Consider the following 15,096-nt stretch of genomic DNA (forward strand, 5'->3'; position numbering starts at 1 on the left):
TCCAACCCCCTGCTGTGTGCAGGTCACCAACCAGCAGCCCAGGCTGCCCAGAGCCACATCCAGCCTGGCCTTGGATGCCTGCAGGGATGGGGCATCCACAGCCTCCTTGGGCAACCTGTTCCACTGCCTCACCACCCTCTGCATGAAAAACTTCCTCCTCACATCCAACCCAAACCTCCCCTGGCTCACTTTCAAACCATTCCCCTTGTCCTGTCACCACCCACCCTCACAAACAGCCGTTCCCCCTCCTGTTTATCCGCTCCCTTCAAGCACTGAAGGCCACACTGAGGTCTCCCTGCAGCTTCTCTTCTCCAAGCTGAACCAGTCCAGTTCCCTCAGCCTTTCCTCATAGGAGAAGCAGGGATGGGAGGACTTGAGGAGACACTCACTTTGCAGTTAAGATTTTATGATCCACATCATCTAGAGACGAGCTGTGAGCAACATGAAATGTTCCAAACAGAGTGTTGCGCTTCTTCTTAATTTTTTCAGCCTGGAATGTTAACAGAAAGAAGGAAAGGTCAGAGGAAGAAGAGGACCTCGTGTTTCCTCCTGGACAAGAACATCCTGGAGGGGCCGTGACAGAAATATCCCTGCAGCTGCTGGCACACGTGTGAGTGGTGTGAGAGTGTTGGGCAGCAGGGTGACCCCCAGCCCGTGGGGTGAGCAGGGCGATGCTGCTCTGCACCCCCAGCCCTACGGCACCCCGGAAGTCAGAGGGACACAAAGCAACTGCTTCATGTAGGGAGGGGCTCTCCCAGAGCCTGCCCCGGCCTTCCTAAGGATAGAACTGTCCCACGTCACAACGGTGCGTTAGGGCACATGGACTCCTGTGAGCCGTCAGCTCTGGCTTCTGCACACATCCACAGAGCTGAATGCATGTTACAGCAGCTCCCCTGCAGCTCTCAGCTCCTCGGCTGGCACAGAAAGCTTGGAACAACTGGGAATACAGGGAGGGTGATTCATTGCTACAGTGAGTGAGCTCATAAGAAACGGTGCTGCCTGTGCATGTAGGACAGCCAGAACAGGGACTGTGCGCACGGTATGAGGACACAGAACACGCTGTGCAGCTTCCATTCCCAAACCTTCCCCCAGGCAGCGATGGGAAGATCTCAGAGCAGGATGCTGAGATGCTCACCCCTTCCTTGGCCACCAGGAGCTGCTTTTCCGCGTTCTGCTTCTTGATGTTGTAGTACTGCACCTCCACCTCGTGGGTCAGCTGCAGCCACTTCTGCAGGGCCTCGGGGGCAGCCCAGCTGCAGTGTGATTCCAGCTCCTTCTCGGCGTTCTTCAGAGCCATACGGACCTGAGGAGAGGCAGCAGTGCTGTGTTATGGGGAAGGGAATGGCTGCTGTGCTGCACCAATGGAATGGGGGCAATGGGGGGCAAACAGGAGCCAGTGCTGGTCCAACAGTTGGCTCACACCGACCCCACGCAGTGCCCAGGAGGCTGTGGATGCCCCATCCCTGCAGGCATCCGAGGCCAGGCTGGATGTGGCTCTGGGCAGCCTGGGCTGCTGGTTGGCGACCTGCACACAGCAGGAGGTTGGAGCTGGGTGAGCACTGTGCTCCTTTGCAACCCAGGCCACTCTATGAAATCTGCTGCCTGTTGCCTGCTGCGTGCTGCCTATCGTGTGCTGTGTGCTGTGTGCATCACATCCGTAACAGGGAATGAACCCAAACGAGGGTTATGTGGTGTACAGTCCCCTGTGATGACCTCTAAGGTCCCATTCTGACCACTGAGCGGCAGTTCATAAAGCAGTGAGTGCCTTCTGATGCTGTGCTGTGTGCTCAGCCCTTGGGCACAGCAGGACCCACTGAGGACAGATTTGCTGCGAGCAGCCCAGCCCCAAACACTGAGCTCTCAGCACCACTTGCTGCGCTCCAGCAGGAGCTCCCAACCCCACAGAACCATTTTAGTGGTAAGAACCAAGGGTGCAAAAGAAACTTTTGGTTTAATATCCACGGCATCAAACAACCAGACGAGTTCCATGGTCAGTGGGGGTGATGGGTTACTGTGTGCGGGGGACACCGGGACGGTGGCTGTGTTACAGGCACACGGTGGGGGCAGGAGGACGATGCCATACTCACCCTTTGGAGGCATCCCTCATGAAGGCCTCTGAGAAACAACAGAGAGGTTAAGTCACCTCTGGCTGGCAGCTTTCCCGAGGGCAGGAGTGGTGGAGTGGATGAGTGCCCTCGAGTTGGCAGCAGGTGGGACAGGAAGGCCTGGAGAGCTGGGCGCCCCATAGAACGGCCCCAGCACTGCTGTGCAGGTGGGCACAGACACCCACGGGCTCTGAAATGGAGCTCAGTGCGTTTGTGGAGAGGTCGTGTGACAAACTGGGACCTTGGATGGGGGTTGAGGGCGTCAGAACTGCTCTCACTCCAACAAGGGGAGGAAGGAACCTCGCTGCACGGCTCCCTGCTGGCTGAGCGCTGACCTCTGCCCACCCAGTGCAAAGCCTGGGCTCTGCTTTCCTCTCCTTCCTCCTCCCAGGTGGAGAGGATGGGAGCTGGGCTGGGGCACACGAACACCTCGTGGCACTGTGGGGCTCACGGTGCTGCCTCACACTATTTCTACTGGAACTGATCTGTGATCACATCAGGTCACAGCACAACTTTCCCTTGGGTGAAACGGAGGGGCAGCTGCATTTGTGCTTTGGGCTTTAAAGCTTTGCAGGTTTGGGCACCAGGTGGTTGTGAGGCACAGCTCCCACGCCTCCTTTGCTCCCTGTTGCTGAGCCACCATCAGCAATGCAGTTTATTTCCATCTCTTCCCTCCAGCCCTTGTTGGGATTCCCTGGGCTTTCAGATGTGGCATTGGAAGCCCTTTTTCTGACCTGTGATGCATTACTCAAACAGTGCCACACAAATGCATCACTCGCACATCACTGCTGCCAGCATCACACACCAAACTCTCCCAAGTCTGCATTTCCATTCCCATAAGTAACTTCCCATACATTCCCACATGTAACTTAGGGATTCACAGGGACATACACAGTGTGAATTTAAAACCGATGTTTGCAAACACTGCACAAACCCACACAGATCCCAACCAAGCATCAGGTTCTTTTGGAAGGAAGTTCTCTTTGGACATCTCTGGAGCCAACAGCAGAACAACAAAGCTGCCCCACATCTCTCCTAAACCCACAGATGGAAGAGAGAGAAATCTGAGGGTTGGTGCTTTGGAGGGGGATGGTGGGGTGCAGCTGCAGGCCAGGCAGCATTCCTGCCCCGTGGGGCAGCCCCACAGCCACCACCTCTCCCCCAGTCACTGCAGGGATGTGACGGAAGGGCCAGGTGATGTCAGGTGGCTCTGAGCACTGGTGGAGCTGTGCTCATTGCAAGGAGTGGCACCAAATCCGCCATCGGTCTGGTATTAAATGGGGAGGTTGGTGGCCCTGCGGTAGGGGGGTTGGAGCTTCATGATCCTTGAGGTCCTTCCAACCCTGGCCATTCCATGATTCTGGGGGACCCCAGGGGTCCCTTCCAGCTCAAACCGTTCTGTGATTCTCTGATCTTTTCCTCCACAAAGTGGGAAAGCAAAGGCAAAAAGGTGTTACGAGCAGCACGGCACCGGGCTCAACGGAGGGCAGGCTCAGTGCTGGCTGCGTGCTGCTCCTATGGCATGCTGCGTGTGTGTGTGTGTGTGTCTGTGCACCACGGGCCACCCCTCACCTGCTCCAGCTCCTGCTCTGCATACTTCTGCCTGCTCAGCTCATTCTCAGTGCCCTCCCGCAGCTCTCGCAGCCGATGCGCCTCCTGCTTGGCGATGCTGATCTCATCCTGCAGCTTCTTCTCCAGGTGCACCTTTTCCACCTCCACGGAGCGATGCTCCTCCTGGGCCTTCTGCAGCCTGCAGGACAGGGAGATGGGAGCTGTGAGGAGCAGGGGGTGCCGTGCATAGGAGCCCATGGTGGCCGCCCCTGTTCACACTGTGCCGGCCCCCATCACAGCTGGAAGGAAATCGTCACGGAGGGACCCACCTCAGCTGTAGCTGCTCCTGCCCGTCACACCCCAACGGGCACAGGCAGAAGGGAAAAACGATGCTCAGCCACAAACCCGGCTCTGTGCAGCACGCAGGGGCTGTTCTGCAGCCCTGCTGCAAACGCTGAGCTTGTGGTGTGCACAGCCCAGGGATGTGTGCAGCACGAGCAGAGCGGGGAGAATGGGTGCACTGAGCACAGAGCAGAGCACACAGCAAGGATGCACTGAGCACAGAGCAGAGCACACAGCAAGGATGCACTGAGCCCATGAGCAGGGCACAAAACAAGGATGCACTGAGCCCATGAGCAGGGCACACAGCTAGGATGCACTGAGCCCAAGTGCAGAGTGCAGAGCAAGGATGCACTGAGCCCATGAGCAGGGCACAGAGCAAGGATGCAAAGAGCACAGAGCAGAGCACAGAGCAAGCACTGAGTACAGAGTGGAGCACAAAACAAGGATGCACAGAAGCTGTGAACAGAGCACAGAGCAAGGATGCACTGAGCCCAAGTGCAGAGTGCAAGCAAGGATGCACAGAGCAGAGCACGGAGCAAGGATGCACTGAGCCCATGAGCAGAAGACAAAACAGGGATGCACAGCAGAGCACAAAACAAAGATGCACAGAAGCAAGAGCACTGAGTAAGGATGCACTGAGTACAAAGCAGAACACAAAACAAGGATGCACAGAGCACAGAAGAGCAGAGTAAGGATGCACTGAGCCTATGAGCAGGGCACACAGCAAGGATGCAAAGAGCACAGAGCAGAGCACAGAGCAAGGATGCACTGAGCACAGAGCAGAGCACAGAGCAAGGATGCACTGAGCACAGAGCAGAGCACAGAGTAAGGATGCACTGAGCCTGTGATCAGAGCACAGAGCAAGGATGAAAAGAGCACAGAGCAGAGCACAGAGCAAAGATGGACTGAGCACAGAGCAGAGCACAAAACAAGGATGCACTGAGCCCAAGTGCAGAGTGCAGAGCAAGGATGCACAGAGCCCATGAGCAGGGCACAGAACAAGGATGCACTGAGCACAGAGCAGAGCACAGAACAAGGATGCAGACCCAAGAACCCTTGCTCTGCAGGCTCATCCTTGGCACCCAGACAGCAATCGACAACAAATCTGGCCTCTCAGCAGCCACGATGTTGGCTCTCTTCTTGGAAAAGGTTTATTTTCAATTTACAGCTCTGTTGAGAAACTCCAGTGTTTTTCTTCCCAATTAACAGAGGTTTTTGCCAAGGCGTTCCAAGCTTTCAGATAAACCCACGCTCTCTGCCCTGAGCTCATTGCTGAAGCTCTCCCACAGTAGGGCCATAAGAATTCCAAACCATCCAAATATCTCTATTTAAAGGAGAACTTTCCCCATGCTATGATGCAGAATTCCTTTCATAAGAGTTTTATCCTCAAGGCAATTTCCAAGCGTGCACAACCATTGCATTTTCCCTTCCCACTGGCTTCTGCTCACAGCAGAGCTGTGCTTTCTGATGCTGGCAGTGGACAAAGCCACCCTCTGAGCCCTTTGATGCAGTGAGCTCCAGGATGGAGTGCAGCACTGTGCCATGGGCACGAATGGACCTACAGCTCAGCAGCACATCACCAGAGGGATGTGCTCTGATGTGAACTTATCTGCATGATGGGCCACTCGGGGGACTGGGAAGCATCAGTGCTAATGGATGTTCCCAAAAGATGAGCACAAATGGCCCTCAGTGTCTGTGCTCCCCTCTCCAATCTCCAGGAACACAGCAGAGACAGGAAGAGCAGCAGCAGCAGCAGCAGCAGACGGGGCCGTCCCGCAGATGTGCTCAGCACTGAACTTCCATCAGTGGGGACAGCCTGGTTTGAGGTCCAGAAAGGAGTTCCTAGAAAGCAAACTGCTGAGCAGAACCGCCTCACTGGTGCCCAGGCCCATGGGGACCTGACCTGAGAGCTGGGATGAGAGGAACCTGAGGGCGTCCAACGTGGCCAAGTGTAGAATCCCACAGCTGGGGAGGAACAACCACAGTCGGGGCTGAGCTGCTGCAGAGGGGCTCTGCAGAGAAGGACCTGGGAGTCCTGGTGGCCAGAAGGTGGCCATGAGCCAGCAGCGTGCCCAGAAAGGCCAATGGGACCTGGGGAGCAGAGCACGGAGCGCGGCCAGCAGGGCGAGGGAGGTTCTTCCAACCCCTCCAGCCCCCTCACCTCTGTGATTCTGCGCCTCCTCACCTGGTTCTGAGCTCAGGCTGAGCTCCCCAAGCCCATCTGCTCCTTTCCAGGTGCCCCCCAGCACAGCCCTGCCCATCCCCTGTCCTGCACGGGGCCACGGATGAGCACTGCTGCGAGCGGCGGCTGCAGGAGCTGCACACCCACAGGTCCCCTGGTTCTCCAGGTTATATCTTGGCTGTGATGGAGAACTCCACAAAGCTGTGTGAAATGAGCTGTGGATTACAGCCCGCTCCCTTGGCAGGCAGACAGGAAAACCCTTCAAGTCAAAAAGAAAGCAGGTCACACATCTGCAGTGCTGACGTGGATGTGCTGCGCTGGGCACCGGCAGCCTGGTACACTTCTAAGTGCCTCTCATCATGCAGATACCAACTGATGTGATCACAGAAAGGCTTTCCAACACCTCCCATGCATGGATGGCTCCCAAGGGGCTGCCAGGCAGAGCAGCAGCCTTCCCAGATGACGGCAAGCAAACTGGGTTACCTCCCATCCTTTTAAGAGGCTCTTTTTTCCAGAGAGGTACAGATCTGCATTACAGTTCTGTGTGTTTGGGGGAAGCCATAGAATAATAGAATGATAGAATGGCCTGGGTTGAAAAGGACCACAGTGATCATCCAGTTTCAACCCCCCTGCTATGTGCAGGGTCACCAGACCAGGCAGCTCAGGGTACCCACACTGCACTGAGGGGGAGAGCTGCAAAGCAAACGAGGTGGGAGATCCCAACGAGGAACAACCAGCAGCAAAGCCAGCAGCCGATGGGGGCCACACAGCTCTTACCTCTCCTGCAGGTCGTGGAGGGACTGCTCAGCCCTGTGAAGGCCCTCCAGGTCCTTCATCATCTTCTTCATGTGCTCCTTGGAGTAACGGTTCTGGATGTAGGCAAACCAGCAGCCGCCCACCCCGATGACGATGGACACCACCAGCATGAAGTCCTTCAGGTGGTTGTGTCGTGTCACTGCCAGAGAAGGAAAGGCTGCTGAGGGCACAGCGTGGGGAGGTCGTTTGTTTGCCTTGGGAGGGGGGCTTTGAGCTGGGACATTTAACATCGTGTCACCATCCCCCCTACAGCAGGTTGCTTTGGAGCTGGAGCTCAGGAGCGGAGCTGTGCAGGGAGAGCAGCTCTCCTCCCTTGGTCAGCACTGCAGAGGGGCAGCAGCACAGCCACCAGCTGCTCCCAGATTTCATAGAATCACAGAATGGCCTGGGTTGCAAAGGAGCACAGTGTTCACTCCAACCCCCTGCTGTGTGCAGGTCGCCAACCAGCAGCCCAGGCTGCCCAGAGCCACATCCAGCCTGGCCTTGGATTTCTGCAGGGATGGGGCATCCACAGCCTCCTTGGGCAACCTGTTCCACTGCCTCACCACCCTCTGCATGAAAACTTCCTCCTCACATCCAACCCAAACCTCCCCTGGCTCACTTTCAAACCATTCCCCTTGTCCTGTCACCACCCACCCTCACAAACAGCCGTTCCCCCTCCTGTTTATCCGCTCCCTCCAAGCACTGAAGGCCACACTGAGGTCTCCCTGCAGCTTCTCTTCTCCAAGCTGAACCAGCCCAGTTCCCTCAGCCTTTCCTCACAGCAGAGCTGCTGCAGCCCTCTGAGCATCAATTTCTCCTGCACCCCTCTGCTCCTGTGCACGTTTGCATTGGGACAGCACAGTGCAGAGCAGTGCAGAACTGGCCCAGCTCTGACTCACATCTCCATTTATCTCTATTTCTGTGTCTGCTCCATGTGCGCTTATTTTAATGTGGACCAAAGAGCCTTTCAAGGCCTCGAGTTCATCTCTGCTTCCTTAAAACACAGGCTTTTTTGGGAGGGGAAAAAAAAAACAACAAACAAACCATAAAACATCCTCCCTCAAAATGACTGAGCAAGCGCAGGGCTTTCACTTCCCCTCCTTTCCATTTGTGAGCACTTAAAGCTTTCAGAGCACACAGCATCAGCTTGGCACAGCATGAGGGAGTGCTGGTGTGCATCCCCACCTTGTGTGCAGTGGGACAGAAGGGCACATAAAGGCAGAGCTGTGCCTTCAGTGGGGAGGATGGCTGCCACAGCAGTCTGCTCCCAGCATGGAATGGATCTGTTCCTCCACCTCCAGTGCGCGCCCTGCTGCTCTCTGCAGTGCTGGGAGGAACCCATGGGTGTAAAGGACACGAGAGCTCATCCTCTCCTCTCCTAAGAGCAGCTGCTGAGCAGTCAGCAGCACCTTCAGTCCTAAAGAAATGCCTTGTCATTTGGAGCTGGGAGGCACCAGCAGTATTTATAGCCCCCCGAAATCCCAGGGGAGGGAGGAACAACCCCTCCTGCAGAGAGCAGCACAGCTGCACAGCGAGGGGGGGTCACCAACCCTGGGGTTCCCAGAGCTGTGGGGATGTGGGGTGGGTTGGGGACCCTGGGCTTTTCCAGCCTTTGAGGTTCTGTGATTCCATGATTGTATGAAATCCCCAGTGAGAGCAGCACCAGCACACGTGGCACTCACTGACACCGACAACAGCAGTGACAACTCCAGCTCTGTCACCACGCGCAGCTCTGCACTCTGATAAATCCCTGCCATCCCTACAGAGCTGAAGCAGAAAAGCCCTAAGATGAGAATCCAGTCTAATTCCCGTCCGTGCTGCTCGAAATGAGGCCACGATCCCATGAAGGTAGCTTCAAAATGCAGGTGGAAAAGCAGATGCTTAATAGCAACAAGCACAGTAAATCTGCTGTTAGGACAGCAAGCCTTGTGTTTGACCTTGGCTCTCCGATGCATTTCTCTTCTAAGCCAACAACAACTGCTGTAAGTGGGAAAAGATGAGGCTGTTAAAGGCTGGCGTCCCCCCAGCAGCACATGACACACAGCCCTGCTCCCATCCCATCCCTGCATCCCAATGACAGGGACTTCATTACCAGTGACATCCTCTGCCCTCGCTGCGCTGTGTCCAAGTGCTGCAGCCTGACCCTGCGTGCTGTCCTTGCCTCTCCCACGGCCCTGCCTGCTCCTGTTTTCATCCCTGCCTGCTTCCATCCCTGCCTGCTTCTGGTCTTGCTTCCATTCCTGCTCCCAGACCTGCTTGATCCTGGTCTTGCTCCCAGCCCTGCTCCCAACCCTGCCTGTTTCCATCCCTGCTCCCATCCCAGCTCCTGGTTCTGCTTCCATCCCTGCCTGCTCCCAGCCCTGCTCCCATCCCTGCCTACTCCTATCCCAGCTCCTGGTCTTGCTCCCATCCCTGCCTGCTCCCAGCCCTGCTCCCATCCCTGCTCCATCCCATCCCTGCTCCCATCCCAGCCCTGCTCCCTGCAGCCATCCCTCCCGTGCATTTGGTGCACAGTGCAGCTATGACCGCAATGGAAAAACACAGCAAAGCAGCAGGATTCCTCATTGCTGCAGGCAGACACATGGCATCCCACCTGCCAGGTGCAGCAGCTCCAGAACATGTGGGCACCCCAATGGGTTCCCCTGTGTGAGCCCCCCATGAGCTGCCCCTCTTGCTGGGCTGCATTACCACCACAAAGCAGTGCCTGCAAGCAGCCACCTTCCCAACCTGAGTCATAGAATCACAGAATGGTTTGGGTTGGAAGGGAGCTCAAGGATCACGAAGCTCCAACCCCCCACCACAGGCAGGGCCACCAACCTCCACATCTCACAGCAGCCCAGGCTGCCCAGGGCCCCATCCAAGCTGGCCTTGAACACCTCCAGGGATGGACGGGGATCCACAGCCTCTCTGGGCAGCTGTTCCAGCACCTCGAGGCACCTTTGCCTGTGATACACCGCACTCCCAACTCAGCTTGCCCCACTAGGAGATAAGGAACCATCACCTCTCATCCATCAGAAACACATTAACAGAGGCTCAGCAGAAACTGGCTCAATAAAAAGCACCGCTTGGCAACGTTGACACGGCTTACAAAGATGTGCATCATCTCCTTTAGGGTAACGACGCCGTTCTGTTTGTTTGTTTTCAATAGGAGCGACCTTTACCTCCGGGGTTGGATTGTTAATATATGGCTGAGAAACAACCAGTGCCAGCTGTCACTGCCAGCACTCTGCCCTGCCAGCAATGGGCTGCATGCTGCCAGCACACACACGGTGCACCCATCCCCGCGGGCGCACGGGAGGAGGGAAATCACAGCCCTGCTGCTCTACTCTGCCCCAGCTGGGGGGACAGCAGTGCATCCCACACCTCCCCCTGCCCCGCAGCAGCAGCACGAGGCCGTGGCCCAAAGCATCCCCTGCCCAGCACCCAGCGCAGCACCACGGAGCAGCTCCGCCTCTCTGAAAACGCTCCCTTACAAATTCAACACTAACAAAAGAACCAAGATCTTGGCCTTGGCCCCACTTCCCGTTCCGGATGGATTATCACAACATCCTCTTCCCAAGGAGCAGCTCCTGGCACTCTGCTGCACATCCATCATTTCCAGTCCCTCTGATCCGTGTTTGCAGGTCGGCGTCCAGCACCAGCAGCGCCCTGCAGACAGGTCCTGCACTGCCAGCAGGAGGGATGGGCAGACAGGCAGAGCCCCCCGAGGGGTAACCACAGCCTCACTGCTTCCGTAAGGATCAAACCTTTGCTGCTGGGAGGAGCAGCGGATCACAGCTGCTCCATGGGATGCAACACACAGCAGTGGGTGCTGCGCGGTGCCACACGGAGCCCAGGCGGTGCTGCAGCTGTTACATCTTACACTAAAATGCAGCCTCCGTCACCAACTGCAATGCCTTTCCCACAAAAGGAGCTCTCTGTGCTATTAAACGAGCAGCACAGTTAATTCGCCATTGTTGGAGATTTCGGTCCGTCCCCCTGCAGCACCCGCTGTGCAGTGCAGAGCAGAGCATCACCCCCTGCTGCCATCCAGCCCAAAGCATGCAGCCCACCCACGCTCCCAGACTGCCAACAGAACTGGGGATAAATGAGCACGGCGTCAAAAAGACTTCAGCTGCATGTCAGTGGAAACCAGGAGGGGCTCTGGGGGGGGCCGAGAACAACATCTGAAGTGCTGGGAAAGGACCTCCAGAGCCCCACAGCACAAACCAGGAGCAGTTCCTACAGCAGCTGCAGCACAGCCACGTGGCACAGCTGCATTAACAAGGCCAGATGCAGTTTCAGACATGGGGAGAGAAGCTCAGGGCACAGCTGTGGAATGGGTACAGCACTAGGATGGGCACAGTTCTGGGATGGCACAGCTCTGGAATGGGTACAGCACTGGGATGGCACAGCTGTGGGATGGCACAGTTCTGGGATGGCACAGCTCTGGGATGGGCACAGTTCTGGGATGGCACAGCTCTGGGATGGGTACAGCTGTGGGATGGGCACAGCTCTGGAATGGGTACAGCTGTGGGATGGTACAGCTGTGGGATGGGTACAGCTGTGAGATGGGTACAGCTGTGGGATGGCACAGCTCTGGGATGGGTACAGCTGTGGGATGGGTACAGCTGTGAGATGGGTACAGCTGTGGGATGGCACAGCTCTGGGATGGGCACAGCTCTGGGATGGGCACAGCTGTGGGATGGCACAGCTCTGGGATGGCACAGCTCTGGGATGGGCACAGCACTGGGATGGGCACAGCACTGGGATGGCACAGCTGTGGGATGGCACAGCTGTGGGATGGCACAGCTCTGGGATGGGCACAGCTCTGGGATGGGCACAGCTGTGGGATGGGCACAGCTCTGGGATGGGTACAGCACTGGGATGGGCACAGCTGTGGGATGGGTACAGCTCTGGGATGGGCACAACTCTGGGATGGGCACAGCTCTGGGATGGGCACAGCTGTGGGATGGGCACAGCTCTGGGATGGGCACAGCCGTGGGATGGGCACAGGTAAATCATTCAGTTTGGTCCCATATCCCAAAAATTGTCTTCTAGGAACCTTGGAGAAAGCCCTGAAGAACTGATGCAGGCGGTGCAGCCATGCACTGCTCAGTTCTGCACAGCTCTGTGCTGCTGTGTGCACAACTGCAGCTCATGGTACGTGCCAGGACGGCTGCCCAGCAGCTCCTCAAACACAGAGAATAAGCATTAATCCAAAGCCATTAAAAGCAATTTACTTTGCCATTACAGCGCCTGTGTGGCTGCCAACCAAATTCCTCCCTGGTGCTGGGCATGCCAGCAGGAACTGGGGCAGCTTTAACCACAGGGTCCTGATAGAGCCAGGCCTCAGATACCTCCCCAAAGCATCAGTCTTAATGAGGACAACGTGCATAAGCAGGAGAGGCTCACAATAATGAGACTGCAGCTGTGAGCCAGGTGCAACGCATGCAAAGGAGCGCCCCGAGCTGCAGAGACAATCAGAGGGCCTCCAGATCATCAGGAGATGCTCACAAACAGCTCCAGAACCGGCCCTCCTTCAGCTCAGTGCCATCCCAGCACTCCCCTCCCTCCAGCTGTGCTCACAGCTCAGTGCAAACCCAGTCCTCCAGGACAGGGCTGGAGCTCCGAGCCGAGCTGCTGCAGGTTCTGCCTCACTGCAATTACCCAGCAGACTTCATAAAGCCTGGGCCACGTAGCTGGGTCTTTGCTGTCTGATGCTGAGCAGACGCAGCTCCTTGCACTTAAGGAGCCGTGCAGCGTTACTTACAGAGAGGAGGACCAAAGAGCACAGTGTCCAAAGCCTTCAGCTGCAGCTTCTGCCTATGGCTGCGGTCTGTCATCTTCAGGACAGTCCCCATCATGGTGGCATTGTTCACTGCTAATCTGTGAAACGCAAGGAGGAGGCGCAGTCATATCCATCCCAATCCATAAGGGAACAGCAGTGAATAATATGGGAGCTATGGACAGAGAAATGGGGTGAGCAGGAGCAGAGAGCTGCCAGGGCTAAAGGAAGCCCTCAAATCGCGTTGTTTCTGGTGCAGATTTCATAGAATGCCCTGGGTTGCAAAGGAGCACAGTGCTCAGCCACTTCCACCCCCTGCTGTGTGCAGGTCACCAACCAGCAGCCCAGGCTGCCCAGAGCCACATCCAGCCTGGCCTCGGATGCCTGCAGGGATGGGGCATCCACAGCCTCCTTGGGCGACCTGTTCCAGGTCTGTATCAAAAGCAGCATCCCTGCCTACAGCACCAGAGAAAAGCGAAGGCTTCCCTTCATCCTGACTGCTCACATTCCCTCCTAGGCAAACCAAGCTTCTCAGTGCCCTGCTAACCATGCACACATCTACTAATCAAATCTACACTGCCAGCTGCTGACAGCTGACTTTACGGATCGCAGAGCACATTTCTCATGCGGGATGCAGCCAGCAGAGACCATCCCTGTGCCGAGGACGATGAGTTACAAAGGAAACGTGGGCAGAGCCGGGCACTGCCTGGACCTGCTCTGCTCCAGCTTAGGGCTGCAGCTCTGAGCACACAGCTTCGGGCTGACGATGTCTGCTTTGCAAGCCAGCACAGCAGCACTGACAGCCTCAGCACCTGGCCTACCTGTCTGCATGCACATCCCTGCAGTGAAGCCTGCAGCACAGCCGCACAGCCAGAGCCAAGCTGGGCTGGTGCAGGAGTTACCCACAGCACAGGGCTGGATCACACTGTCGCTGCCTCGGCTCTGCTCCATCCCTGGCACGCATCCCCGGGCTGAGCACTGACCTGGGCATGGCGTGTCCGCTCAGCTGCAGCTTTCTGAAGGTCTCCTCGTACTGTGGCAGCTCCACGTAGGTAATGAGCCACTGCACCACCTCGTCAACTGTCCAGTTGTACACTGTGGGCAAGAAACACACCAGCAGCTTCGCATTATTACTGCTGAAACCATCCGGGCAGCATCAGCGTGAACAGTAACCACACAACGCGTGCACCTCCACCATCTGCCTTCAGCAAAGGGGGAACAGCCGTGGGGTTGGAACGGCAGCATCTGGCACTGCCTGCTGGAGTATGTTGTATGTATGGAGCCTGTTGTATGAGGGTTGGACTCAGTGATCTCTGGAGGTCGCTTCCAGCCCCTACAGCCCCTCTACAATTCTTTGATGTGATCCCTGGGGAAGGCAGTGAGTCCATCCACTGCCCCATGGACACGAGAAACATCTCCCAGCTCACTGCAGAGCTCAGTGCCTGCAGCAGAACCACGGCAGAACAGACAGGAGCAGGGCCAGCGGCTTGGCAGAAGGCTTCAGAGGAAGGTATCATCTCCAACAAACTTGGGAACTGACTCAGATGCATGTTAGCAAACTGCCCGAGCTTAAGGAAACTCCCTGTAGTTATCATCCCCAGCCCACAAACTGCAGGAAACTCATTTCTGTGCCATGGGAAGGGCTGGGATGGAAGCCAGCACCCAGCAGGAGCCATGCCCCAGGGCCCGAGGCACTGCTGGGCAGACATGGCCTGCAGGAGCTCTGACTGACCCAGGGCAGAATGCCAGGCAGAGCCTCTGCTCCCTGCTGGGAGCCACACGAAGCCTGGGATGAGTTAGCACAGATTCCAGAAGTGTCTTCTGACAGTCTCAAGTTATGAGAATTGCTGTTGATGACACTGCTCAGACCCCAGGCACCCCACACCCCAACCTGCCCAGCCCTTCTGCACTGCTCTTCTATGGGAAGGGGTGGATGCTCAGCATCCCAACCACGTTCAATCTGCTTCTGAGAGCCACAAGCATTGAGAGATTTATCCATGGCCCCCAGTGGATCCATGAGCCAGCAGTGTGCTCTTGTAGCTCGGAAAGCAAATGGGATCCTGGGCTCCATCAGCAGAGGGGTGGCAGCAGGGACAGGGAGGTGATTGTCCCCCTCTGCTCTGCTCTTGTGAGGCCCCATCTGCAGCACTGCGTCCAGGGCTGGAGCCCCCAGGACAAGAAAGACAGGGAGCTGTTGGAGAGGGTCCAGAGGAGCCACAAAGATGATCAGGGGCTGCAGCACCTCCCTACAAAGACAGGCTGAGGGAGCTGGGCTTGTTCAGCATGGAGAAGAGAAGCTGCGGGGTGACCTCAGTGCAGCCTGCAGGACCTAAAGGGAGCCTACAGACAGG

General features: G+C 56.7%; 1 protein-coding gene across 1 annotated transcript in view; it reads right to left on the bottom strand.

Annotated features, from left to right (window-relative positions):
* Positions 1-15,096, bottom strand: part of STIM1 (stromal interaction molecule 1) — a 35,188-nt gene that overhangs the window by 13,283 nt on the left and 6,809 nt on the right. The window contains exons 3-8 of the mRNA XM_019612109.1: positions 13,729-13,840; positions 12,731-12,846; positions 6,958-7,135; positions 3,678-3,855; positions 1,136-1,303; positions 390-490 (exon numbers count right to left, since the gene is read on the bottom strand). Of these exons, the coding sequence (XP_019467654.1) occupies positions 390-490; positions 1,136-1,303; positions 3,678-3,855; positions 6,958-7,135; positions 12,731-12,846; positions 13,729-13,840 (853 nt within the window). The remainder of the gene's footprint in view (positions 1-389; positions 491-1,135; positions 1,304-3,677; positions 3,856-6,957; positions 7,136-12,730; positions 12,847-13,728; positions 13,841-15,096) is intronic.

The sequence above is a fragment of the Meleagris gallopavo genome, chromosome 1, assembly GCF_000146605.3.
Source record: "Meleagris gallopavo isolate NT-WF06-2002-E0010 breed Aviagen turkey brand Nicholas breeding stock chromosome 1, Turkey_5.1, whole genome shotgun sequence".
Classification (NCBI taxonomy): Eukaryota; Metazoa; Chordata; class Aves; order Galliformes; family Phasianidae; genus Meleagris; species Meleagris gallopavo.